The 26,629-nt window shown below is 48.0% G+C and overlaps 8 protein-coding genes across 8 annotated transcripts; 5 read left to right on the top strand and 3 right to left on the bottom strand.

Annotated features, from left to right (window-relative positions):
* Positions 1–4,574: 4,574 nt before the first annotated feature.
* ura7 (small subunit rRNA maturation protein UTP4) lies at positions 4,575–7,555 on the top strand (the record flags this gene model as incomplete). The annotated part of the gene is made up of 3 exons (XM_022535651.1): positions 4,575–5,631; positions 5,686–5,918; positions 5,987–7,555. The coding sequence occupies 3 exons, from the start codon at positions 4,575–4,577 to the stop codon at positions 7,553–7,555; spliced, it is 2,859 nt and encodes a 952-aa protein (XP_022387347.1).
* Positions 7,556–8,925: 1,370 nt separating this feature from the next.
* Positions 8,926–10,369, top strand: ABOM_008521 (uncharacterized protein; the record flags this gene model as incomplete). The annotated part of the gene is made up of 3 exons (XM_022535650.1): positions 8,926–9,101; positions 9,183–9,786; positions 9,842–10,369. 3 exons carry the CDS (start codon positions 8,926–8,928, stop codon positions 10,367–10,369), a joined length of 1,308 nt encoding a protein of 435 aa, XP_022387346.1.
* Positions 10,370–11,772: 1,403 nt separating this feature from the next.
* On the bottom strand, positions 11,773–13,522 carry phzA (putative serine/threonine protein phosphatase; the record flags this gene model as incomplete). The annotated part of the gene is made up of 3 exons (XM_022535649.1): positions 11,773–11,802; positions 11,858–12,088; positions 12,167–13,522. The coding sequence occupies 3 exons, from the start codon at positions 13,520–13,522 to the stop codon at positions 11,773–11,775; spliced, it is 1,617 nt and encodes a 538-aa protein (XP_022387379.1).
* Positions 13,523–15,808: 2,286 nt separating this feature from the next.
* ABOM_008519 (LSM domain-containing protein) lies at positions 15,809–16,280 on the bottom strand (the record flags this gene model as incomplete). Its single annotated transcript, XM_022535648.1, has 2 exons — positions 15,809–16,054; positions 16,170–16,280. The coding sequence occupies 2 exons, from the start codon at positions 16,278–16,280 to the stop codon at positions 15,809–15,811; spliced, it is 357 nt and encodes a 118-aa protein (XP_022387360.1).
* Positions 16,281–17,175: 895 nt separating this feature from the next.
* ABOM_008518 (uncharacterized protein) lies at positions 17,176–17,794 on the bottom strand (the record flags this gene model as incomplete). The annotated part of the gene is made up of 2 exons (XM_022535647.1): positions 17,176–17,579; positions 17,632–17,794. The coding sequence occupies 2 exons, from the start codon at positions 17,792–17,794 to the stop codon at positions 17,176–17,178; spliced, it is 567 nt and encodes a 188-aa protein (XP_022387361.1).
* A 1,060-nt stretch (positions 17,795–18,854) lies between these two features.
* On the top strand, positions 18,855–20,071 carry ABOM_008517 (protein MEMO1; the record flags this gene model as incomplete). The annotated part of the gene is made up of 3 exons (XM_022535646.1): positions 18,855–19,009; positions 19,070–19,138; positions 19,195–20,071. 3 exons carry the CDS (start codon positions 18,855–18,857, stop codon positions 20,069–20,071), a joined length of 1,101 nt encoding a protein of 366 aa, XP_022387358.1.
* Positions 20,072–21,870: 1,799 nt separating this feature from the next.
* On the top strand, positions 21,871–23,502 carry ABOM_008516 (glycoside hydrolase family 71 protein; the record flags this gene model as incomplete). Its single annotated transcript, XM_022535645.1, has 4 exons — positions 21,871–21,993; positions 22,045–22,573; positions 22,633–22,858; positions 22,911–23,502. 4 exons carry the CDS (start codon positions 21,871–21,873, stop codon positions 23,500–23,502), a joined length of 1,470 nt encoding a protein of 489 aa, XP_022387359.1.
* A 1,715-nt stretch (positions 23,503–25,217) lies between these two features.
* On the top strand, positions 25,218–25,640 carry ABOM_008515 (uncharacterized protein; the record flags this gene model as incomplete). The annotated part of the gene is made up of 1 exon (XM_022535644.1): positions 25,218–25,640. One exon carries the CDS (start codon positions 25,218–25,220, stop codon positions 25,638–25,640), a length of 423 nt encoding a protein of 140 aa, XP_022387357.1.
* Between the last annotated feature and the right edge of the window lie 989 nt (positions 25,641–26,629).

The following is a 26,629-nucleotide window of genomic DNA, read 5'->3' as shown; positions in this document are numbered from 1 at the left end:
TGGCAAAATGTAGAAGGTTCCCCGAGTTTTCTTTTCTTTTGTCTCTTTTAACCTCGTCGTTCCATTTTATTTCGCTTTTATTATCTCTAGTCATGGTCCTACCGACCACAGATACCATTATTATTTGCAAAATCACAGTGGTACTACGTGGATCCACTACAGTCTCCTCTGACAGTTCTTAAGTCAGCATTCTTTTTATGGTGGTGGACGAAACACACTTGTGCCACCACCAAGAATCATGCGGCAAGCCCTTGGTCGAAACAACGCGAATCCATGCAATTGCCACTCTGCTCGTATAAGCCACATAGCCGTAGTTGATCAAGTGATCGAACTATTACTTTAACCTTCAATCTCTGTGTCATAACACATGCAGCCATGTATCAATATTGCTCCCGCTCCGAAGGACACTTGACTATACCCGTGGTGTGCCCTATAATAGCCGACGCACTTGAGCAATTGAGGCATTTACATCCAACATATCGCATGGTAATCGTTTCTACCAAAGTGGGAAACCCATGCAAGTTGTGAGCCTTTAATATACTCGACCAGCGAATGAAGGGCCTGCTGATTGATAACGACTACTAAGCAGAAACGCGAAAAGTCAGAACCTGCAAGACAGTATGACCGTTTGTGGTAAGGCTATTTTCTCACAGTTGGGGCAGCGGAGAGCCTCAACCATGGTTCATACTTTTTTCGTTTCCTTCTTAGCTGCGTTCTGACGGCATATAGAGGCGTTTGTATGTCAAGTTAACCATTCCTCTTGTACAGCGTACCCAGGTACGCTGTACTGTATGCCGGTTCGGAAAGCCGAGAACGATACAGAGTAAGGGTTTGTACATACATACAAAGGCGAAGATGCTAGAGGAGAAAATGGCTTAGCGTGAAATCTACGGTGGGTCCGATTGTAGTGTAAATAAACGACTCCACATTTAACCCCAAAGCTCTACAAAGTACAGGGAAAAAAAAGAGAAAATGGAAAAATCGAAGAATAAAGAAAGGATTATTCAGCTGTCTCTCGAGGTTTCGTCCAATGATAAATTGCTAAAAAAGAAGTCTACCCTTGGTCCCCGTCATCGTTTAAGAGTGCTATTTACAGCAAAACTACATATATTCAGTAAATCAGTTGCTTCACAGTTGTCACAGGGGCGCAGAAAACAAAGAGTCGCGTGCGAGACTCAAATACTGCGCGTCCTGACCATTTTCTCTCATTTTCGACACTTGCATGGCGTCATTGATTGACTCGCGTCCCACGTTTCGGGTGCCCCGGCCTGAAATTATGAGCCACGATCATCGATGCGAAATTAGGTTCCAAGTCATTTCTATTCTAGGTAACTAATCTCTTCATTTCAATGGGTTTGACCCCAGAACGTCCCCTTTTCTTTCCGTCCGACGCTTCCTTCGAAAGACCTTCACCAAACCGTTTGGCGGGATCGAACAGACACACTATTGATATCGTCAGACAAGCCACCTTCCTTTACCTACAGTTTGTCCCAGCCCTTGACCAGTGTCGCGGGACCATTCTCCCCCGAAGTTAAGGGGTCAGAATGACATAAAGCGTAATCTCGCCGCGATGCTTGGCGTGGACTTCAGAGGCCCTTCATGCGCGCTGATTCGATGATCGCCTGAGCAAAGCCAGTGCGCTTATTGCCAAACCGGCGTGTCCTTTCCCTTCCTTGATGCTCTCCAGTAATCCTAGTCTAGAAGCTTTCTTCCCGCGTCCGTTCGTGACTTACAACTGGGATGGGACCCGGGATTAATTGGTCCGGCGATAGTTCGTCAAGCTAATGGCTGGTTTTCCCACTTTTCTGGTCCAAATGTTGGATTCCTTGCAAGTTCCCGGGGAATAATATATGGGCCTCGCCTGCAATTGGATATGTGCCACCCAGCATATCAGACTGCTAATTTCGGCTGACACGCCTGAACCAATACATCAGCCACCTCCTGAATCGAGTCATACATCATAACCATTATTACTAAAGATAATCCTGATGGCTGCACACAGTACGCATATGCGTTGTTCTAATTGATTAACGGAACGCAAGATCCGACCGTCTTACGCTCCTACGCCCTACCATGGGATTCGACCTTTGACCATATCTGGAATCCCTATCAGTCGGAGGTATCCTTACAAGGCATACGGCCACTGCCTTCTTCTGTCTGTCGAATACCCAGTGCCAATCCCCATAAATTGAGGCATTCACCACCAGCCTCTTGCCACTTGCCATTGGTGTCATGCTGCATCGTCTAGTGGCTGAACTTTAAAAGTGTATACGAGCAGAACTCGAGAAGTAATCGCACTACTTGGAGACTGTTCGGAACCAATTGTACCAGGGACCAGCAAGGGCCAGTTTTGAAAGGTGTTGCATAATAAACCTATGCCACCATGCATACATACAATGGCCGCAAAGAAAGCGTCAGTTAGATGTAAACACAGCGCACCCACTACTGCACAATCAACTCTAGTCGCGCTTTTGATGCTATTAAGTAGTACTAGCGCAGAGCTACTGTGCCATGAAGGCATGGCGCTGAAACTTGGGCATCAACCAAGAGGCAATGGTCACGTAGTGGACGCCACCAGGGAAAAGAAGGTAAAGAGAGGAAGTACTCCAGCACAACTTATCAGAAACAGATCTGCAATTCATTGTGCCCTCATCTTTCCACTCAAGGTATGGTATCGCTTAGAGTTTCATTGAGCCATGGATCCCATCGCCTTGGGGTCGGAACAAAATAGCCAGCCAGGATACAATTGAAATTGGTTTCTTTGAACCATTTTGAGCTATCATGGCAAATCAACCGACGATCTGAATCATGAATGCTTATCTCCCGGGTTGAAAGTGGCGTCGTCTGAATGTGTGCGGCTCAGGCTGATTCCCGCTCACGGCATGGATCGTGCCTATCAAACAACACCCCGCAGGCGCACAGCCCGAGATCGAATTAAACTGCATATCGCCCATCTTGAGGCCACCCAATTCAGCTGAGCCTGGTGAATCCATCGGAGAAATTCAGAAAATCTTTCCCCACTCGCTAACAATCTCTTGTGTCTGAAAATTCGCTCTTGATGCCTACAAGGATAAGGTTGCCTAGCCATTCAGATGCACCCCCTCTTTTGACCAGAGGACAATTGAAGTCCACCTTCTTGGACTCTCCACTGCCCTAAATCCCGTGAAATTGACCCTTTTCTGTGGCGTGGTACCCCGGCAAATCTGGGATCATTGTGCCCTATCACATCATTTGAATAACGGGGACTGTATCACTAGCCGGCTGCTGGTAGCATGCAATGCCGGAACTATAACCGGGGCTTCTCTGACGTGGCAGTCCGTCTATATTAAATGGACCTATATGGACCTATCAAATACAACGCATGTGAGGCTGTCTATTACTGATAACTCTTAGGTGAAGTACGAGAAGATTCACTTTTGCTGATACGCTCTCTTGAACCGGCTTGCACCACGGTAATTTGGAATTCAAGGTCACCTACAGCTTTGCATGCGTATGTGGCTTACATACAGTACTTCGCGCTACGCGTTTTATATGCTTCAAATGATAGGGGACATGCATCCCTTGACTATCCGTGTGCTTCAAGAACCTAGTCATATGGTGCTTTGACCCACCACGAAAGTGTACCACAAGCACTGGAGCAACAATGATAGGCTTTGCAGTGCCTATTTTCCCTGCCAACACTGCTTGGCGTTATATTTTGAAACTATAACAGGGAGTTGGCCATACTACATATTGGGAGTTCACCAAGGGGGGTAAGCTTGGTAATTGGTGTCCACCATGCTGGGCACAAGTTGTCTCGGCGCTTCCTTCAACTGAAACAAAGAATATTTCTATAATCATTCCCGGGTATTGACTCTTTGGAAGGCCCTCGGTGCGATGTCTAGGTGTACTCCGGAGTAGCATTACACCAAAGTGCAGACTGGACTTTAATCATCAGATCATTGTGATATTTGCTTTTTTCGTGTTCATGACATGGAATCGCGCCTCATATGTTGGATATTCTCTTGTGTCAGTCAAAATTATTGTCGGAACCTGAAAGAGATGTGAAATACTAGTATATTACTATTTACAGTACATACTATGTGCATTTTATGATCGTACATCGATTGGCTCTCCTATTTGCTAAGATGATGAAATGATGCTTTTGCGAATAGTTGCAAGCTCAATCTCTAAAGAGAAGAATAATGAGAGATTAGGTAAAGAAAGTAGCCTCGTATCTTGCCTAAGTTTCTTCTTTGATGCTGCACGAGCAACAATCGGAGAATCACGTGATTGGGCACGTTTGGTGGAACCTCCGCGGCGCTAAAAATTGTATCAAAAAAAAAAAAGACGGAGAGAGAGAGAGCAACATCAAGGTCACAACCACAACAGTGACACTTTCGAAATATCTTTGACCTTTTGTTTACCAGCAACGGAATGATTGTATAGCGGTCGGCTCTACAGGTTGAGAGCCAGGGTAGGTCATCTTTTGCTTTCCCAACGAGGATCTACTTCATTTTTTTTTTTCACTCAATTCAAGCACAAGCTTCGTCGACTTTTAAGCTCGATTTTACCGCATTACGCCGTTAATCATAATGGATATTCACCGCTGCCGCTTCGTTTCTTATAACCCTCAAGCGATCAATGCGCTCGCATTCTCCCACCCTCCGTCTGCAGAACTTGCAGGACGTGGTGTCCCTACCCTCCGACTCGCGGTTGGTCGCGCAAATGGTGATATAGAAATATGGAATCCACTGCGCGGCGCATGGTTTCAGGAGACAGTTCTCCGTGGAGGAAAGGATAGAAGCATAGAAGGACTTACCTGGACACTCGATCCGCCTGAGCCTGGCCCCGATGGTTCAAAGATACCCGGAAAACTGCGCTTGTTCAGTATCGGATATTCGACTGCGGTAACTGAATGGGATATCGAACAAGGCCGTCCCCTGCGTCACTCAAGCGGAAATTATGGTGAGATTTGGTGCATAGCGGCTCAGCCAAGATGGCAGCCTACGAAACGAGGCAAGGATGGCAAGTGGCTGCCTCCAGCGGAAGGAGAGTACACCGGACAACACCTCGCCGCGGGATGCGCGGATGGATCTATCGTGATCTTGTCTACGGCCGACAATGATGTCAGGTTCCTTCGTCTTATGCGACCTTCTACAAAGAGAGCCAGGGTGCTTAGCGTCACCTTCCAAGATCGTAACACTATCGTGGCCGGCTATGCGGACAGCTCAATCCGTCTATTTGATATTCGGAATGGTCAACTCCTACGAACAATTTCTTTGGGCAAGGGACCGACGGGTGGTACGAAGGAATTGCTGGTCTGGTCTGTGAAGTGCCTTCCCGACGGCACTATTGTATCTGGCGACTCTGCTGGTGAAGTTCGTTTCTGGGACGGCAAGAATTTCTCGCTTATCCAACGACTCAATTGTCACTTAGCTGATACTTTGGACATCGCTGTGAGTGCCAATGGAGACACAGTTGTTAGTGGAGGTGCGGACCAAAGAACAGTCGTCTATAAAAAGAAAGCTGGGGAGAAAGGCGATAAGAAAGGCCGATGGGTTGAGGTGATGCACCGGCGGTACCATACCCACGATGTGAAGACCTTTGCTGTCTATGAGACGAGGGACATTAGTGTTGTTGTTTCTGGGGGTGAGAGTTGATCGTATTTTCCAAGCATTGGCAAAGTTGGCTGACAAGAATTAGGACCTGATGCCACTCCAGTTGTCTTACCTTTGCGTGAGTTCGGAAAAGAGCACCACAGAAAGCTATCGAGTCTGCCTCAAATACCACAGCTTGCGTCTTCGCCGTCATCTCGACTGGTCATGAGCTTCTGGGATAGAGAGATTAGCATCTGGCGCCTGTTCCGCGGTCCCACATCTTTGCAAGAAAACCTTGATGGGCAAAGGCACCGATTGGTTGGAAAGGTCCTGATCCAGGTATGTGTGAAGATCACCCAGTATCAGCGCTTATGAAGTTCATTTCTAATGGACTTATCGCATGATAGGGCGAAGAGAATATCACCTCAGCTATGCTATCTTCCGACGGAAAGATCTTAGTCGTTGCTACGATATCCAGTGTCAAAGTCTTTTCTGTTCGGAGGCGCAAAGGTGATGAGAAAGGAACCCTCCGCATACAAAAACTTGATATCCCATCTGCACTCGCTAATGACGGTGCTCGAGTCGTTACCGTTTCCCCCGATAGTCGGTGGATCTGCATCGTTCGTCCCAATAGTGCTACCTACTTAGCCAGGATCAAGCCTGCTTCATCGCCTCAGGAGAAACCCCAGGTCCTTGCCCAACTCGTCAAACTTAACAGAGCTACTCGTCATGCTCGCTATGAGAAGGCTTCCCATGGTACCTTGGGTGAGTACGAAAAGACCATCCGATGCGCCGTGTTCTCTGAAAACAGCAAGATCTTTGCAGTCGGAGATCTCTCTGGGTGTGTGGACGCCTGGTCGCTGGAGAAAGCTGAGCCAAAGACCTCGGCGAAGGCCAATGCTGCCGAAGACTCTGATGAAGATTCCGATGATGAGGACGAACAGCCAGTGGTGGAGGGCGAGCGTTGGACTCTCACAGCCGCTGAATCGCCAATTCCTCGTCTCAAGTCTGGCGTACTACTGTTGTCCTTCCGTCCTCTGAACCCGGCCGGAAAGAAGTTATTGGCCAACCATGCTGGTCAGGATTCTAAGGTTGAAAGCCGGTTGATGGCTCTTACGAGTGAGCACCAGCTGGTGGAAGTTGATGCTCTTGATGGAAAGTTGTCGGATTGGTCAAGGAGAAACCCTAAAGCTTTCTTACCCGCAGAGTTTAGAGGTGTGAAAGATCGCGCGATGGGCTGTGTTTGGGACTTGAACGAGGCCCGTGAACGTCTCTGGCTCTACGGTACCTCTTGGCTGTGGATGTTCGACTTGAACCAGGATTTTCCGTCTCCGGAAGAGCTGAGTGCTTCTGCAGACACTCATGATGATGGACAGAATTCTATGCAGGTTGCTAAGAAGACTTCATCCCAAAAGCGCAAGCGTGGGCTTTTGGATGATGAGGAGAATGACAGAAAGAAGCCGAATACCGGTGCCGGTGACAAGATTCCATTAGCACAGTCTGACGTTTTCTTTGGTTCCAAGATTCGCAAAATCGTAGGAAGCGACGAGTCGAAAGCCGAAATCATCTCTCTCGAGAAAGAACGTCCTCGTGGAGCAGATGAAGATGATGAAGCATACGATCACGATGAAGCTTATACAGCCAGCCATGATTCTAACCTGGCTCGCCTAAGGAGAGGAAATCTTGAAGGTAACGACGTGAGTACCCCCAAGAAGCAGCTTAGCAAGACAGCTGCCAATGGCGATACGCCCTCTCAGAAAGGGCTGGTGCAGGCCGCGGGTAACTCACATTCGACACGTCGTTGGTGGCACACATACAAGTACCGTGATATTCTCGGAATTGTACCCTTGAACCCCCAGGCAACAGATGAAGAATCACAGGAACAAGAAGATGGTGGTAACTTAGAAGTCGCAGTTGTGGAGCGGCCCATGTGGGATGTTGAGCTTCCGGGTCGCTATGTCAGGGACTATGAGTGATGAAGTCACCCTTAGGTACAGTGCATTAGACCCGACCGAAGATGTGACATTGGAGTATCATGTGCGGGTCGGCATGGCAAGCGATTCTTCATTATACGTTTTTCTTTTCTCGCCTTTGAATACTGTCCGCTGGAAACCCCCCTCCCAGTTGATAGGGCCCCGATGTCTGGCGCTTTTGTACAGGAATATCCATTTCTACTTATTCGGCTAGCAGGATGTGCTTTTTTTTAGAGACTCATACATACAAAAGTTATTCATACAACGGCGATGCCTGATTGATTACTTCCTTTATCGGTAGGCAACGAGGATGTTGACGGTCGCCTCAGGCGCCGCGCGGCTAGCAGGTGACTTGGCATCAGTCAACCATCTTGTAACTCTCTCCTGCTTTGTCCATCTCGGATCTTCTTCTGCTTCTTCGTCAGCGTCGTATTTGGCCACGTCATACTCTTTAGGGTTGGCAGGAATGGCATTCGTTTGCACTGTTAAACGTTGATGCCTCGTATTGAATCACCATATATACATTCCTTGTGCCCTTCCCGAAGTTCTCACCCCTTGCAGTCATATGGTTTCGTGCGGTACATTGTACTTCTATCTAATAAAGCTCCTTAGCTGTGGAAATCGTATTTTTTTTTGAGGAATTGCCTTGGCTCCTCAGTTCTCTTCAAGTGATCAGTCTGAAACCATGTTCAACAGTAGCCCACATTGTGTCATCTGTGGTGCAAAGATTACATATCGTCACCGCACAGTCTCTTGGAAAAGAAACTTTCGTGCAAGTCTGTGCTGAGCCGTTTTTTTCTCCTCAATACAGTGGCTCTATCGATTAGTACTTGTGAACTGACAATCATATAGTTAGATGTGATGGCAATTCTCAGTTAGATGGGAAGCCTTTCGTTACAGGAGTGGGCAACTATGTCCCTCCAGAGATCCTTTACAACTGTGCTGCACCTTCTTCTGCAGAACAGCGATGGGATGACAGTGACCTTGTCTTGTCTGAGGAGGATTCATTTCCTCCGCTGATAGGTGACAGACTCCATCCGCAACCTGGGTTTCTTCTCCATGAATCGTGCTGGGAACTACTACGAGGCATGCTTCATCCCCATGCTGTTCCTATCCAGCGGTTATATGATATATGTCTCTCATGTCCAGCGCACATAGAAGGATGGCTGGATTGGGGACATAATTACGGTGGGCTCATGGACCAACATCCTGTTGGGGGCTATCCGTGGGAGGATATATATATTACGGGCTATATAAGACGATTCCTATGGGACAAGAGTTCTCCCTTGACGCTGGCCACGTCAGACCCATTAGACGCCTTGGAGGTGCGGCAAGCGCTTGTAGGTTCTCAGGATAGACGAGAGAATACAACAATGACCAGTTCGATATCCTCGGTTTGGATAACCACCGCTGATTGCTTTCAAAAGCTTCCTCAAGAGATACTGGAACAAATCCAGATGCTTCTACCATCTCGCAGTGTTGCTGACGTGCGTTTGGCATCAAGGTCGTTCGCTGGCTTGCCACTTACGCAGTCATTTTGGGCTTCAAGGTTTGCTTGCCATCAAGAGCGTGGATATTGCTTCGAGGCTAGGGATTCATTATATAGTGGAGCTCATGCACTACGCTGTAGGGATTGGAAGGCTTTCTACGAGGATACAGCAGTGACATCAGATTCATCCAATGAGTTGAAGAATCGAAAGCGGATCTGGTGTTACTTGAAGAACATAGCAGATCTAGTTCTTGAACAACCGTTGAGCAGTGAAGGGATGACCAGGGAGCTTGAACTATGGCCAAAGGAGCCTCTGCCGGCATGGAGGCCAGTTGGAGGAGACCTTTCTGTGCGGTCTAACGGAAACTCCCCTTACCAAATGAAATGCAGGGTGATATATGAGCAAACAATCCCAATCACCTCTTCAATAAGATCAATTGGGGTTTCCTTTCGAGAACTAAGTGATAAGAAATATGTCTCAGGTCTTCGGCTCGTACTTACAAACAACGAGGAGCTTAGACTGGGCTATATCCTACCATGTAAGGAGAAACACGTTGAGTTGAAAAGCGAATGCTTCGACTTGAATGGGTTTATTGCCGCAGTCGGCCCTAGAGGTGTCATGGCACTCCGTGTTGCAACCGGACAAGGAGAGATATCCAACTGGGTGGGCTTGTCAGAAGGCCTGCCGCAGACCGCCCGGCTGTGTATGAAGACAGCAATCCACGCTTTGAAAGGTTCCTTCGATGTGAGCTCACTCTTATTTTCTTGGAAGATAACTATCGCTGACAGACATGATCAAGGGCTTCAAAATGGTATCTTTAGCTGTTCCCACTGATCTTCAGCCGCTCTTCCCTGACGATACCAGAGGTGAATACCTACACCTGCGAACTACAGGACTTTGGTATCCAGAGATCCCTCCCTCATCCTACCATCTCTACGACGATAGATTCGCCGGACGAAACATCTCTCTCCTTGACTACCGTCCACTTGTGCATGTCATGTTTGGTGGAAGACGGGGCAACCTCCTTAAGTACCTAACCCGTATTTCAGTTACAGTGTCCAATGCAGCAATCGTGGGGATAGATTTCTTCTACACAGATGATTCTCCCGTAAAGCAGCTCCAAGCTTGTCCCTCAACAGCTAGCGGGGACGATTCCGTCAAAATCCCCTTCCTGATCGATGGACCGGGGGGTGAACGGTTAACAAGTCTCCAATCGGACGGTGATTTCCTCCGAGCGTCCGCTGGCTATGGGTCGTACAGAATAAAAATAACATCATTAAAGGTAAACCAAATCCACCGTTCCAACTATCAGCGTGTGCACTACTAATCTAGCTCCCCACGTCAACTGGGACATCACATATAACCAACCCATCAACATCTCCCTCAACGGCAGCCAATCGGGATAACCAACCAGACATACAAGTTGACTAACAATGTACCTTAGATAACGACAAACACAAGGCCAAAGCCCTTCATCTTCCAACCAAGCGCTATCCCGGCCCTGAAACTCCCTACCGGGGGCTTTCCTCCTCGAAAGTCCAAGAGACCAGAAATACTACCCGGTACTACTTTGACGGGCATGTATTTCATGTATGTAAGTATCCATCTTTTCCATTATTGGGGTTTTATCTGTTCAATTACGTCCATGTATTATCCCGGGCATGCATTACATCTACAATACTTGTCATTGACATGGGTTGGACCTAGGATTCTCAATTTGCTATGAGCAGTGTCGGGCCCATTTCTGAGGACTTGAGTGAAGGAAACCTTCCGCGGGACACTAGTATAGAAGAAGAGATACAGGCGCGAATTTTGGGGAAGAAGCAAACCGCAGGCGAATGCTGATAAATAAGCACTAGTAGTTCAAATTTCATAGCGTACGATATGGTATGTTCACACAAAGATCACTATTCTTGGAATTCTGTTACAGTTGAGCTCAGCAATTTTCTTTGTAAGGACATGTGCATGGATAATGAAATGTGTACAGAAGCCTTTGGATAACAATAGTCCTTTGGGAAAATCTAAATGAGCTATAGAGACCATCCCATGTCTGAAGCAATATGAATAGAAGCAACAATAATGGGAACCAGCATCATATGAATCTGCGACAAAACGAGAGAAGATAATGGGAAACCAAAAAATATCATGACACGTCAAACCATGTCTCATCGACATAGAGTTATCGAAAAGAAAAGTTGGTCAAAATACAGACTCCAATCGCCTTTAGCTCTCAGATGGGTTTTCACAGGTGACAGAAAATCAGATTCCCTGCACACCTTGTCTATTCATTATATGCGTAGAAAAATAGCCGGGGCCGTATACATAGCGAAGTCAGAGCATAGCTCGCGAAATCGGTGTAGGACTTGCGATGAAGTCAATATGGAGAGTACCTCACGGGGCGGGCAAATCGCCTCAAAGGCCCTAGTAATGATGGAGGATGGGTCCTGACCCGCCAAGCTTGCCAATGACAAACCAAGCGGCGTTTGGTTGGGAGCCGGCATCGCTGCGTTGCAAATAAGGAGTCCCAGAAGGCTAGCATCCGAGGGATGCACATATTGACGGGGAGTCCGGCGCAGGAACGATTTTCATGATGTGTTTGCCCAGTCAATTCGGACGAACTACGCCGTGACTGAAACGGGCGAGCTTAACGACAATTGAGCCCAGGCCCAGATCGCTTCGGTAGTGACATATGGTGCATGCCGACTTCTTGGCAAATAATCACCAGGACGTCTAATAACTTTGGGCTGATACAATTGCAGGCTGCGGCAATTAGTACCTGAACTGAAAACACATCCAAAGAGGGGGGCTTTTAAACACAAATCTCTCGGCGTTGTTGCACAGCGCAGAAGTGGTTTTCCTTGGCGAAAAGGGAATCAAGCAAAGGAGAACTTACAGGACTGTTGAGCATGCTATTCCGCTTATTCCGTCCCTTCTTGATATGATTCTTCAGTGCGGTAGAATCCAACGGTTTCAACAACTCGAAACTGCATAGGAGTTCGTCCGAGACAGACATGATCGCTCCCCAGTTATCGAACTCTCCACAGTACTGCAAAGGTCGTTAGCAAATGCTAGGTGTTCACTTCAAGCTTATACAATGCATAGGAGCGACTAGGGAAATACTCACGTTAGGGGCAGAAAATACTGTGACTAGAATGCGATCCTGGTAGAACTCATACCCATCCTCAACTACCATGTGGGCTCGGCATACCAAGTCGAAGTCATGCCGTTGCAAGAAATTCATGATCACTTTCTTACCAAAGCAGTAACTTACGCCACGCTCATTAGGCTCCCAATCCTCCTCCATGTCCGCCGGATCACTCCAGAGAAGGTCGTTAAGCAGCCCGTAGTCTGGAACGTCAGTCGGACGCGCGATCCCCCGGATATCGTCCATGTGGGAGAGACTGGGTGAAAGTCCACCATGGACGCAGAAAATTTTGCCAGCTACAATAGAAGCGATCGGCAAGCAGTTGAACGTATCGATGAATGTCTTCCAAATCTTGATGTTGCAGCGCCGTTTACATTCATCATAGAACCCGTATACACGGGTAACGTTGGCACATTCATGGTTGCCTCGCAGAAGGAAGAAGTTCTCAGGATACTTGAGCTTATAACACAACAGAAGCAGAATTGTCTCCAAGCTTTGCTTGCCCCGATCCACATAGTCACCCAGAAAGAGGTAATTCGAAGATGGGGGAAAGCCACACATTTCGAACAATCTGATCAGGTCGGTGTATTGGCCGTGAACGTCGCCCACAATCTTGACAGGAGCCGACAGCTCTAAAAGGGCAGGCTGACTGAGAAATAGCTCCCGAGCTGCACTACAGATAGCGGTGATCTCTGCATTCTTTAGACAAACAGTCTTGGTGACCTTAGTTGAGTAACCAGCGTCCAGCAGACGTGTGATCATGTCATCTAGATCGATAGACTTAAGAGCGCCCATTCCCATCCCTGGAGACGAGGATGTATCATTCAACGGTGTGTTCATGATGAAATCCAGGATTGGATTCAGCTGATCCTGCCGCTTGATAAGAATGGACTCGCCGACTTTCTGTGAAGACCCCGTCGGAGCAGTACCAGTGGGAGGCGCATCCGACACGTGGTCAACCTCTCCGCTTTGCTGCATTGCATCTACATCCTTGTGGCCTCGTTTCAGGCTGCTTGACAAGGTGGGAGAGGGAGGTGGATCCGGGGCATCGAGTTGAGAAGCCGAGTCATTGGCACCAGGAGATTGAGCAGTCAGGTTAGTGGAGCTTCTCCTACTCCCCGTCGACTTGATCGACCCGGCATCGGACCTATCTGTTTGGCTTCCCGTGGACAGAGCTGAAGTGGATGCGCGAGGGCTATCACTGCTACGGATCTTAGATCGAATAGAGCCCCGAATAGACCGAAGAGACTCCTTCGTGTCGGAGCGAGAGAAGGATGGGTAGGACTGCAGAGAGTCGCCAGGGCCGGAATTGCCCTTGGAATGCGACTGGCCCATCACTGCAGGGCTGGATGTCTGCCAAGCTCAGAGGCGGACAACTGACGAACAGTATACGTCAAAAGATGAAGGAACCAAGGCTTTGCTTGGCGTTGGAATGCTGGCAGCCGTCTTGGCTGCTGTATAGTTCCAACGGCTTGTGAAAAATTATATAAAGGGAAGACGAGATCTGCCGTTTGGGAACCGGGAGAGGGAGTGGTGATCGTCAAGAGGAATAGAAGGGACTACCGGGGCAGCAGGATCGGGTTCAATGCAGGTTACTGCTGGAAGGGTAGAGCCGTGGTAGCCGACTCCAGCGGTGAGGGCGAAGGTGGGACAAGCGAAATCAACAGGTCCGGTGGAAGATTTGACGAGGTTATGGAGGAGGAACCGACAGAGAGGAAAGTGACGGTATCAGGACACAAGCCACCGGCGAAGTACTAGTTAGTCGGAAGGGAAAGCTCCGATTCGCCCGAAGTAAGCTTCTGCGATATGGCGGTTAGCGAGGTCGATATCATGCAGCACCTGGGATGGGTTTGGTGAGCACAGGTGAACCTGGAGCTCGGGAGTGGTATGTGGAGGCAAGTGGAAGGGAGTCTGAATGGGGGAGATTTGGGTTAAGTTGGTGGAGGGGAGGGGGAAGAATGATAGGGTGTGAGAGGGAAAAGAATGCGTCATTATGGGGGGTGGGCAATGGAATGGAGAATGGATGGATGAGTTGATGTGCACCCATGACAAAACCGTTATTAACTTACCCAGATGTAACTATTGTAAGTGACAGCAGCGATCTGCAAGAGAGGGAGGGGAAAAACCAGCGATAAGAGCTGAAAACCGATCAACGGGGGTTGTTGTAGCAAAGCAGGTGTGTTGAGGTTGCAGAGCGCAGGCTAACTTTTTGATCGGGTTCTCGCCTCAAACCCCAGGCTGTCGTTTTTTGGTCTCGATCCTGCAGCAACGGATGTGGCATGTCCGGATCATCTGCCGGTCCGAGGGAGCTCAGCTGTTTGCCTTCGTGGCCTGAAGACGGGATTGGTGCCTAGCAGTGGATATCGGTGGAGCTACTAAAATAACTCACCGTCGTCATTCAGACTTTATATATATTCGGTTGGAATGGTTCCCACCTTTTTATACGGCAATCCGTTCGGTGAAAACCAAGAATAGAAAAAGAGAGAGGGAGAGAGAGAGAGAAAAAAAGGAAAAAGGAAAAAGAAAAAGAAATTGTAAGAAAAATTATAAAAAGTTAGGGAGAAAAAAAAATGAAATTGAGCGAGAGAGCAAAAGAACAAGAAAGTCGAGACTGCTGCTAGTCACTTTTGTCCAGTCAGTCTTCTCATTCAACTTTTGATCACTACTAGTACTAATTTAGTATTGGCTCCCCCTCAGCCTATGAATGAGCCTCGGTCAACGCTCGTGACTCCTGGAAGTGGGAAAGGAATTTGACACCCGACAATCTTAGCACAGACACTCCGTTCGCATGCCCCTTCCCCCCTCCTCATGCCTCTTGGCCCCGGCCCCAGCTCCGCTTTCAAGCATTATAGGGCCTTTAACTTGACCGCATCCATGGAAATTTTGTTTCTGTCTGCAGGCTAGAACGAATCAGTGGATTACAGAATCATTGTGATGGGCAACCTCGTGCATATTCCGCAGTTACCCGACTTTGTCGCATTGTTAGACTCGATAATCTATTTGACCGATCAGAAAGATAAAAGCTGCAAGTTTCTAGAGATGTCTGGTGTTCCATCATGATAATGCACCATTTATCGACAGGGGCTTTTTTTTTTTTTTCGGATCGCAGCCCTAGTGTATCTACCAAGGAGCTCTGCGAGATAGCCTTTGAGCAATCAACGAAAGAAAACAACCAAAATATCTGCAGTAGGCTCTGGACTCCACCGACTGCAGGAACACCGCCACTTCAATACCAAAACACCGCTCACCACAAACATCACAGTGACCAACGCTGCCAAGCCCACAGACTGCGCCAAGCACCAGAAATATTTCTCCTTTTTCTCCTCGCCACGTTGTGGAGGGTGTTAGGTCGCATGTCTTAAGTTCAGCCTTTGGGCGATATGAAGGCGCGGTAAAGGGAAAAAATTTCCCAGTCAAGGTTGTCTAAGTAGGATTCGCAGGCCGATGTTGCCAGACTTGCATTAGTAGTGCAGTTGACCGCTTGTTTTCGAGGTCTTCTCCTTCATTATTATTCGGTATTGATGTGCCATGCCGGCCGAATCGGAACTGAAGGGAGGCTTGAGCTTAGGATTTAGTCCAACATGCAGATGGAATTCACAACCTGTAGTGGAGAGTTGCCTTCTATGATTTTTTGAGCGTTTCCCGCACGCGACTCTGCTGAGGGGTCTCCTCCAACTCGATCTTCGTGATATGCTGACCAGGCACGACCACAAGACCAATAAATCGACTTGTCATATTCACTCTGACATTCTGGGATGCTGCGCCTATCGCGGAGTCTTGGTTTTCTGCGTCAGTGGCAGCATCTCGAACTGCTGAGGGGCTAGGAAAGCGATATTCGTATGTGCTCGCGAGGATAATATTTCGCGCCTAGATACGTTCTACAGTCAGCAACTATCCTGACCTTCGTATTCCGTGCTTTCTTTTTCCGTTTTTCTTTTCGTCCGATCGATAATCAGATAATGGTTTGCACAGGGTCACTTACCGAATCTGTACACTTGAAAGCGCCCACGAAAATGCGCGTGTCTGTCGCATGGACTCGCAGTGTTTGGCCAATCAAGGATTCCAAATACTGGACGGCTTGGTTTTCATCCATGGTGCCCCTTTCGATTTAACCAACCTGTACAAAAGTAAGATCGGCCACTAAGAAAAACCACCGCCCGTTCTGGGCTGTTCTTCGCAGAGTCGTTAAAGACAATTAAGAGATAATGGGCGGGGCAACGGTGCTAGGCAGAAAGAACGATGATCTCTAGCAACGCTAATGATTCAGTTGGCTGTACGAGTTCTGGGGCCAAGCGGCCTGTCGGGGGCGATAGTACAGTAGGTACAGTGTTGAGTTTGGAAAGCCGCGCGCGCGAGAGAGAATCCTAGCAAAGGCTTCCCCCGCAATTACGTTTACGCATGTGACATACTATGAAACATTTAATCCGGAACACCAACAGAGCAAGTGACCTTCAACACATAAATACGAAGCAAAATCAAAATCGCATTGCCCCGCATTTATTCTCTTTCCGCTCAAGCTCGTGTTTTCTTCCGTCGTCCTCGTTCGTCCTCGAAATGGAAGTACAGTCTAAAATCAAGGTACGCTGTGAAATTACGTAGCACTTCCTGAGCACCGGAGAAGTGTGATACGGGAGTTATTCATCCTTGATACCTAGGATATATATGCTTTTCGTGGACTCGCTTTGAGCAAAGGAAATAAACTATACCAATGTGATACAATTAGGCTAGGAAATGCAACTTTGTTTATATTAGGCCCGCAGCCAGCATTCAATTGACCATGTCAATTCAACGCAGGACATGCACATAGATATATTGTATTAACCTTACAGAATGGCTTAAAACATCAACATCGATCACGAAGACATCAGGAAATAACTCCAACCATGGCCAGCAATTGTTGGATTCACCGAGAAACGCATCTCAATCGTCAGTGGGTATAAAGTAGTATGAAAGAATTTCGCACGGATCATTGACAATCAGCTGTCATATCACAGCCAACCCGATCCTCTATTCCATCTGTTGGAGTTTTCAACAGACTCGTTGCTCCCGGAGTTCATCCGCATCTCCATATCAACCGTGGTATCTTGTGAGGATGGGCTAGCCGCACTACTGCCGATTGAGGTGACGTTGGAAATAGTGTCAAGATCGTGGCGTTTCAAGAAACTATTATTGGTTCGTGGGGCATTGTCCGTTTGTTGCTTCACATGGTTGGGCCCGGGTTGGGAAGTCAACGGACGGGAGGGTTGGAAGAATTTATGCAATGTTTGTTGTCGTGGATCGACGATTTCTGATGGAAGCGAATCTGACTCCATGTCCTCATCTATATTCTCGCCCGCATGAGGAACCGGTCCTTGCTGCTGTTGGGCAGTGAAGAGCCAGCGGAGCGTATTTTCTACAATCGTTAGCCAAAGCTCGACACAGACCTTAAGGTGCAAAGTACAAACCATATACAACTTTATCATCCGGGCGGTCGTTCCTATAGCGCTTCCGTGTCCGACTATTGAGATGTTTTGGGGAGTCATCCATCATCAATGACCGTCCTGCGATGACTGACGCCGTATCAGGAGAATAGACTCCTGAGAATGAAGCCTTGCGCTTGAGCGACATATTCTGTTGACGGCCGTCTCGGGGTTGCAGGGATGTGACTGGTGTTGGAAATTGAAAGTTGGAAGCCGTCGATTAAGGTGGATTGTGTGACAGGCAAGTATCTGACGGACAATTCAAACTTATATCAATCTAAGGCTTGGATCTTGATTGCATTAATGAGAATAACAAGGTATTGTCCTTGCAGGAGCACGCGAGGGGAAGATCTGACTGCACAATCGAATTATGGACTCAGTTGAAGGCTATTAACAGGGCTGGGTTCAGCCCTTTAATGTGGTTGGTTGAAAGCGCGTCGCGTACGTTCCTGGCGTAGCGTTACCGTTCACAAACTATGCGCTTTTCCATATTCGGCTTAATTGGTATCACTGGGCTGGTAGACATGGAGCGTTCTCCCCCATCAGCACATAAACAAGCTATATACTATTCAATAGTATTACAGTGGGATGGCTTGTTGATTTGGGAATAAGGACAGTAATAACCAATGTCTCCTCTACCTTAACACTGCCGTTCAACCATGTGATCCTTTTACGCTGGGGAAACGATCTTATTTGACAACTTCAACGAAGTTAGACCGCTGTGCAGTCGACAACTTCCTCCTTTTTACTTCTGTATAGTTGTCCATCTGGCTGCTCCTACCAATAGGTTACTTCTGTCTGGTATTAAAGCTTTGCAGTCTAGAGTCACCTGTGTTATGCTAGGGGAAGCAAAGGGAAGAGAAAACACGGCCTACTGAACTTGGTTGTGTAGAATTACATCTAGATTGACAGTAACTATCTCTCCATAGTGGATCTTTATTGGGCATTTCACTATGGACCTATGCCTGCAACGTTCATGCTTCATTCAATCTTGCTGCTAAGTGGAAGGATCGGCATGCCGCCTTCAATCTCGGCATACCGCGGCGTTGTGGTGAACCTTAGGCACTCCACTTAATGACGAAGAGGTCCCGCTTCCCCGCTTCTATCCTAGTATCAAGCAACAAAGGTTAACTAATACAACTTCACCACTGCAGCTTCTATTGTATTGTTCGCTCTACTCTGCTCTTTCCGGTCCAAAGCCATACAGTATGCAGTCACGGGAAGCTTCTCATGCTGGCTCCTGGTATTCTGATAGCCAACGCACTTTAACCCGTGAACTTGATGGATGGCTCGCCCAAGTTCCAAATAGGGTCGAGGGCATAGGCTCCCTGCCAGTGCCTGGTGCACGAATAATAATTGCTCCGTATGTACTGGAGAATATCCTTTGCACTTTACACTGTCAATTCGTTTGCTGATCCCTCAGACATGCGGGCTATGCATACTCTGGGCCCTGTGCTGCCTATGCATACAAGGCTCTGGATCTTTCGAAAGCGTACGTGCCACGTCCCTACCGGAATTTGGATGATCTCTAAGCTCTACTGGAAATAGCAAGCGGATTTTCATTCTTGGACCATCTCACCATCATTACCTCTCGACCCTCGCTCTTCCTGAACTTACTTCGTACTATACCCCGCTTTCTGACGAGCCTCTGCCACTTGACACGGACCTTATCGCGAAGCTACTCTCAACCAAAGCAGTCAAATCTAACGGGTCCACTGTTAGCTTCACAACTATGTCACGATCTATTGATGAGGATGAACACAGCATAGAACTTCATTTACCATACATCCATCGTCTTTTGCAGCTCCATTTCCCAAATAAACCCACCTCCCAATACCCACCACTTGTGCCGATCATGGTTGGAAGTACTTCAGCATCTACTGAGAGTGCTTTTGGAGCCCTTCTAGCTCCGTATCTGGAAGACCCCGCCAACGCTTTTGTCATAAGTTCGGACTTCTGCCACTGGGGTTTGCGTTTCCGTTACACGTACTACGTTCCCCAGGCACCAAAGCCGGGGCCAAAGCTCCCACTTTCTGCTAACTCTTTACCCCAGCCAGGAGATGATATCAGTAGTGTAGAGGAGAAAATGGAATCGGTATCTGCGGGCCAAGCTTTGCAGCGGCGAGACCGCATCTCAAATCGAGAACCAGCGATCCATGAGAGTATCTCAGCCTTTGATATCGCGACTATGGCAGCCATAAGTACCGGCGTCACCGCTACTTTTTTGGATACAATCCAAACGACTGGCAATACGGTTTGTGGTCGGCATCCGATTGGCGTTATTATGGCTGCCATTGAGGAAATTACGAGCCAGGAGGAAGGGAAAAAGGGTAAATTCCACTTCGTCAGATATGAGAGAAGCTCGGATGCAGTTGATGTCGATGATAGCTCCGTGAGTTACGTCTCTGCATTTGCTGTGCTATAGCCTGCTTGGCTCTCTCGTTTTCTTTTTTGCCCCCCAACCTGCTCGGGGTTCATTACCTTCTCTTATAGTTTAACATGTCTATCATATTGCTTTGGAAGAACGCGTCTCTACCCTGTTACCCTGTTACCCTGTGACTAAGTGACTAAAGTTGCTGGTAGCAATTGATTACGATTCAGTTGGCATGTAACCCTCTTCACACCATCATACCTTAGCACTGACACTGTGGATTGTTTGGCATCTTTCGTCCAGTGTCCCCCTACTTCCCCCATCATCTATAGGTATTATTGGTCCAATTGCACCGCTTCCTGCCATTGCTTTCTCTGGATAGTCTGTGTGACGGGAATGCTACCCAAGGGAAGACAGAGTCATTCTGTCGCTAAGAATTGATGGGGGGGGGGGGGGGGGGAGGAGAATGACCGACGGCTATCCACTTCGACTTACCTGACTCCAAGCCCTACTATTGATACTTGAATCTGCCGGTGAACATGGCGAATGAAGCCACATTGACTGATTGGTGTTGGAAATACTTAATAAACTTAAAACCAGGAGAATTTAAGAATCACATGGCCTGGCGATCAACGTATAAACATCGGATGTTACACTCCACTGTGCGAGAAGTTGGCCAACACTGCGCCCCTACGCGGGATGACCAGTTGAATTCAGTACCAGTCTGAGGACGCAAGGAAAAGCCGCAAGGGTGACACACTGAGAGTCTTCTTATAGATGACGTTATTACCATGGTTTTCGACTGTCTGGTGATGGCATCGCGTGGCTGGCTTGTTAGGAAATTCTTACCCCGCAATCTCGATCTGCGATATGGGAAACCTGATATTAAGGATCAATTAACATATGCAGCCAATACATCTCGAGTAGTACTCTTATGCCCAATTTGCCCCTACTGGGTGTCTGTGCGTTAGTCAATTTTTTCTCGCTGTCATGTGTCCATCCCGGCTGTTCATTCTACTCTGTCTATGGTGGGCCACATAATGGCAAAGAACGCCTCAGCTTTACCCTGGACCAACCAATTGAAGGGGGTAATATATAACTTGACTAGAATGTTACATCCGAAATGATCGACGTTAGGGCTAATGGATTGTTCTACAGACATACACGTCCTTCTCGGGCCGTGCACCTTCGGATATACCCGTAGCGTCGACAAATGTATTGTACGTGAAGGTCGATTTTGCATGGATTGAGAAGCGAAGTGACTTACTTTTACCCGATTGACTTGAAGCCACGCCTGACTGTACCCGTCAACCTGTCTACAACGACTCTGCCAATAGCGAAGTGGTCCGGGGTTCCAATGAGTTACCATCAGCACCGAAGTCATTCCGAGAACAAGTCCAGTGGTGAACACTGACGAGTTTGATCTTACATCGCTAATATCTCACCGCGGACTCTGTGCCATGTGATGGATAGTTAGTTGTTCGTGTTCCAATTCGAACCGCCTGATCATGAAGCCCCCTTGTTGGCTTCAAGCCAGGGGCAGGTTGTTGTCAAGATAAAAGGGAGGCCACCGTGCAAAGGAATGCTTCAATTCTATAGCAAACAGGACAAAACAGCATTGCATTATTCAGGACAATGTCCAGATGGTGGCCGTATTTACTCATTATAAAGCTATCTTCATCTTCATAATTTTCCTTGCGATCCTTTACTGTCCGTTCTACCATCCATTGTCCAGTTGCCCTGCCCCAGCATAGCACATCATAATCCCTTTATCTTCGTTCAATTGACCCCTTTTTCATACTTGTCTGTTCTCTCTTATCCTCTGAAGAAGAGCAATTGATACCTCAGAGGCCATGCTTCCGAGAATACTCCCCTTGCTTCTCGCAGGCTTCTTGGCATTGGTCGCTGCCACACCAATGGCACAGCATATGGCTGATAATATGGCGACTGACAAGCTCGTGTTTTGCCATTTCATGGTTAGTAAGAAGAGAATTCATAGGCGCAAACCCAGAGTCTAAACATCACAGATTGGAATCACCAGCAACCGCCAAAGCGCTGCCGACTATGACGACGACATGAAGCGTGCGAAAGCCCTGGGCATTGACGCATTTGCACTAAATATCGGTGTAGACCCGTACACAGATGCTCAGCTTAACTGGGCCTATGAGTCTGCTGCCAAGAATGACATGAAGGTCTTCCTGTCGTTTGATTTCAACTGGTACAACACCGGGCAGGCCAGCGCCGTGGGCGCAAAGATCAAGCAATATGCAAGTCTGCCAGCTCAACTTTTAGTGGATAACAAAGTCTTTGCATCATCTTTTGCAGGTGACGGCCTCGATATCCCTGCCTTGCAGTCCGCTGCTGGAACGGATGTGTTCTTCGCTCCGAATTTCCACCCTGGTGTTGGAGATTTTAATGCAATCCAAGGAGGGCTGAACTGGATGGCTTGGGATAACAACGGCGAGAACAAGGCCCCAACCCCTGGTCGTACCATTACTGTCGCTGATGGCGACAAGGCATATGTCGATGCTTTGAACGGGAAGCCATATATTGCGCGTAAGCTCCACTGATGGCATCTTCCCTACTCACGGAACGTCAGGACTGACCATCAACAGCTGTTTCTGGTTGGTTCTTCACCCACTTCGGGGGTGAGGTGTCCTACAGTAAGAACTGGGTTTTCCCTTCTGATCTTCTCTGGTATGATCGATGGCAACAGATCCTGAGCCTCGGTCCGCGTTTTGTGGAAATTGTCACCTGGAATGACTATGGCGAGTCGCACTATATTGGGCCGTTGGCTTCGCCCCATACAGATGACGGGGCGTCCAAATGGGTCATGGATATGTGAGTGGTCTCGGCATCTAAAATATGAGTACAGACTAACGGTCTATTATAGGCCACACACTGGCTGGCTCGAGATGTCCAAGCCTTTTATAGCTGCGTATAAAGCCGGAGATAGATCAATCGATCAGTATATTACAGACGAAAAGTTGATCTACTGGTACCGACCTACCCCGAGAGATGTCAACTGCGACCCCACCGACACCACTATGGAAGGTAATCCCAATAACTCCAGCGGCAATTTCTTCCGGGGTAAACCCAACGGGTGGGAAACCCTGCAAGATGCAGTGTTCGTTGTTGCATTGCTCAAATCACCTGCTACGGTTGCAGTTTCCTCCGGAAAGAACAGCAAGACATTCGAGGCTCAGACCGGTGCCAGCGCCTTCACCGTGCCGATGGGGGTCGGCCAGCAGAAGTTCGCAATTACACGTGATGGCAAGAGCATTATGGAAGACACAAGCCTGAAGGATATCGTTGATACTTGCATTTGTGGTATCTACAATTTCAACCCATATGTCGGGACTGTCCCCGCTGAGAGTACCATCGACAAGCTCGAACCAGCTGGCCTTGCAATGCTCAGTCAAGGATTGAAGGTACCGTGTCCCACAAACACCCTGGGAGCTAGTGGTCCTCGTGTTACTCCCTGAGGGGCGCTTTCCTCTCTCTGGAGAACCATGTGCCACAGTTATGTTTTGTTCTTGAAGGGTATCCACTCGTTCACTTGTTTGATCTTTCCGAGGAGTTTCTCACAATCGCTCGGGCATCGGTGATATGCATGTGTGTACATAGCAAGACCATCGCTCATGCCAGTCATTCATCACTTGAAGAGTAGCTTATTGGAAGAGACATTGCTTAGGCATTGGATTGAAGCTGGTACCGCATGTTTTTCATTTCTTTTCTTGTTGTTATGGCCTGCCAAAGTGAAACACAGATCAGTTATACCGCAATCCAAGCCAGGCTTTGTCAATTCACTTGTATACAAGAGAAACACGGCAAGATAAGGAAAAGCATCTCCTGCTCTGTTGCAGATAAAGATCTTACTATAATCGGTCCTTTATACCCGTGACCGTAAGAAGAAAGGACTGATAGTGACACCAGGCCACCAGCCTCGATGCGGCAAGATGATTGGCCTGAGGCTATCTTAGTACGTGACTCTTAATCCCATCTACTATCTATCTAACCAGCCCCGCTGACGATAAGCATATCTTCACCGACTCTTCAACTGTTATTTGTATGTCTCAATTCCGCTATGATTCATATTTCTACCATCATTTCTGTATGCTTGGGAGTTCCCCCCAACATCGTATTAATATCGTGTCCGACCCCAATTTGACCCTGTTTCTTTAAATCGCGCGCTTACTGTCGGTACTACTAATTTCCCCTCACTTGTTAGCCACATACACTCCGACACTTCCATCTCGCGTGATTGATTTCCTCGTTTTCACTATCTGATCCGCATCGGTCAGCTGGCTGTTCGTTGTGCTAGTGCTCTACCCTCGGCTACTGACTGCGCCATTGACTTTCTGCTGGTTATATCGTGAAGACCATGATCTATTAAAATGTCGTCAGACGAGTGAGCGGTCGTCAGCATTGGGGGATTTCCGTATCATATCTGCTCATCCATTATTCTTCGGTGTCCAATTATTCCTCGGTGCATCCATCTCTACAAAGATCCAGCGGGATGGCGAGGATCAAACAAGGAGTGTTTTCCTGGGAGGATGTGCTGGCTCAGCGGTATCAAAGTAAGCGATATCTCATCTCTCCATACATACATCCCCTTCAATCGCAGCTGCCGAGCTTGCATACTCCCCAAAACCTTGGGTATACTTTCCACCCTATAACAGGTCCAAACCCCACCACAAACGGAATGGAAGATGGGTGCAATAGAACCACTGTTATGATTACGGGCTAACCTACAAAGATAACAAACCGACCGCATTGCCCAGACCCAGAAGAGCCAGCGCGATTTCGAGTCGAAGCCAAACTGAGGAACAGACAAGTCCCGCAATAGAAGGGACCATACAGGTACAGAGTGACCTGCTGGCAAAGCTATCTCCCGAGCTCCGCCTTATTATCTGGGAGATGGTCTTGGGTGGAATGCGCATACATATTGTACAACGGTCCGATCGCCGAATGAGCCACGTGTTATGCCCTCTTACAAATACCTGCGACATCTGCCGGGGGGATTCGCCGCAGCCAGTAAAGAGGAGGGCTCGAATGATCGGTAACCTATTGGGGCTTCCGATGACCTGCAGGCAGATGTAAGTTGGCTCGTGCCTACCGCAGTAGCTTGAAGGGTATCTTATCGCACGGGGTTGACTGTTTTTCTAGTTATTGCGAATCTATCTATATGCTTTACACCATGAATACCTTCGAATTCAGTAATACTTGGTCACTCACTTACCTCCGTCCGACTATACCCCCAGACCTCTGGGACGCAATCCGCGAAGTTGAACTTCGCTGGGCCTTCCCGGGCCACTGGCTCCCTAGCAAGGACCCCGTCAAGACGATCTACTTCTCCGCTGGCCGGCAGCAGTGGGTTGAGACTTGCAAGGCCTTGACGCGGATGAAGAGTCTTCAGTTATTCACGCTCCACCTGAGCGGCAGCTGGTTCTGCGAACCGGTGGAGAAACTCCCGGTTTTCCTGGAACCGTTGCGAGATCTGAACCTAAAGCAAAGGTGGAAGCTGCAGTTACCCAAGCAGCCGTATTATGTCAAGGAGGTCCGGAATATAGATGGGGATCTGCGTAAGAGAGGTATTGATTGTTTGGTTTGGGTGGCGTAAGCCAGGGCTGTCGTACATGCTACCTTTTACTCGTATATGAGTTGTTGGATTTATCAAGACCGGTCTTGGACCGGTACTTCACGACCATTCTACTATTGCGTAGGTATATAAATTGCAGGTCAGCTGTACACATTGGTAGTATGATATATCGACGTGAACAGAGGAGCCCGTCCAAACTGAGGGTCGGCATCAGACCATCCCAAACAGGCAACGCCTAGATCTATCATATCTATACACAACACTCACATATCCGAAAAGACGAGAATTAAAGACCCCTGACTACTCCGCCAACTAATATCAGCGTAGTGGGGCAAAAAGAACCTTGATATCAACCGCCAGCTATCATAAGCCCACGATGACCCCATCCCGGAGTCCAAGCACGTGCGCCCCGGTCTTGGCCCGAGAAGGCCAAATAGCCTAAATTGTCGGGAATGAGACCAATTCTTGCCGATATTAATTCATGCAGCCGAGTCCAGGCGGATGGGGTTCTCTGTGGCCAGGTTTTGGGGTGTTATCAGATGGAATGCAGGTAATTGAGGGCATCCGAGCACCGCCCAGAGCCGATCGACCGGTGATTCCCGGATTGGGAATCTTCTTGTCTTAATGGATTGTGTACCATGTTGATACAGTCAAACCTAGTATTACGAACAAGAACTTATAAGAGATAGTTGATATAGTCCTTTTCCCCAAGCTCACTAGTCGTTCATGTTCATCATAATTTCATAACCAGGAGTTTCTTTGGTCACATTTACAACTCAAAATTCAAGTCCAAGGATGGTCCAGAATTACTATCCAACCAACACAGGGAAACCAACCACCCAGCCCAATCCAGTCCAGCCCAGACCATTCCCCCCAAGTCAGGAACCAGCCATACCTTGTTTTCACCACCACCACCACCACCACCACCACCAGCCAGCCAGCCAGAGAAAAGAGCCCAAAAAGTAAAAGATAAAAGTAAATAAGATAACAAATAATAATAATAATAATAA

This window comes from Aspergillus bombycis, assembly GCF_001792695.1.
Source record: "Aspergillus bombycis strain NRRL26010 chromosome Unknown contig00067, whole genome shotgun sequence".
Taxonomy (NCBI): Eukaryota; Fungi; Ascomycota; class Eurotiomycetes; order Eurotiales; family Aspergillaceae; genus Aspergillus; species Aspergillus bombycis.
The sequence above is the reverse complement of the archived record's forward strand: the minus strand, read 5'-3'. Positions and strand labels throughout refer to the sequence as shown.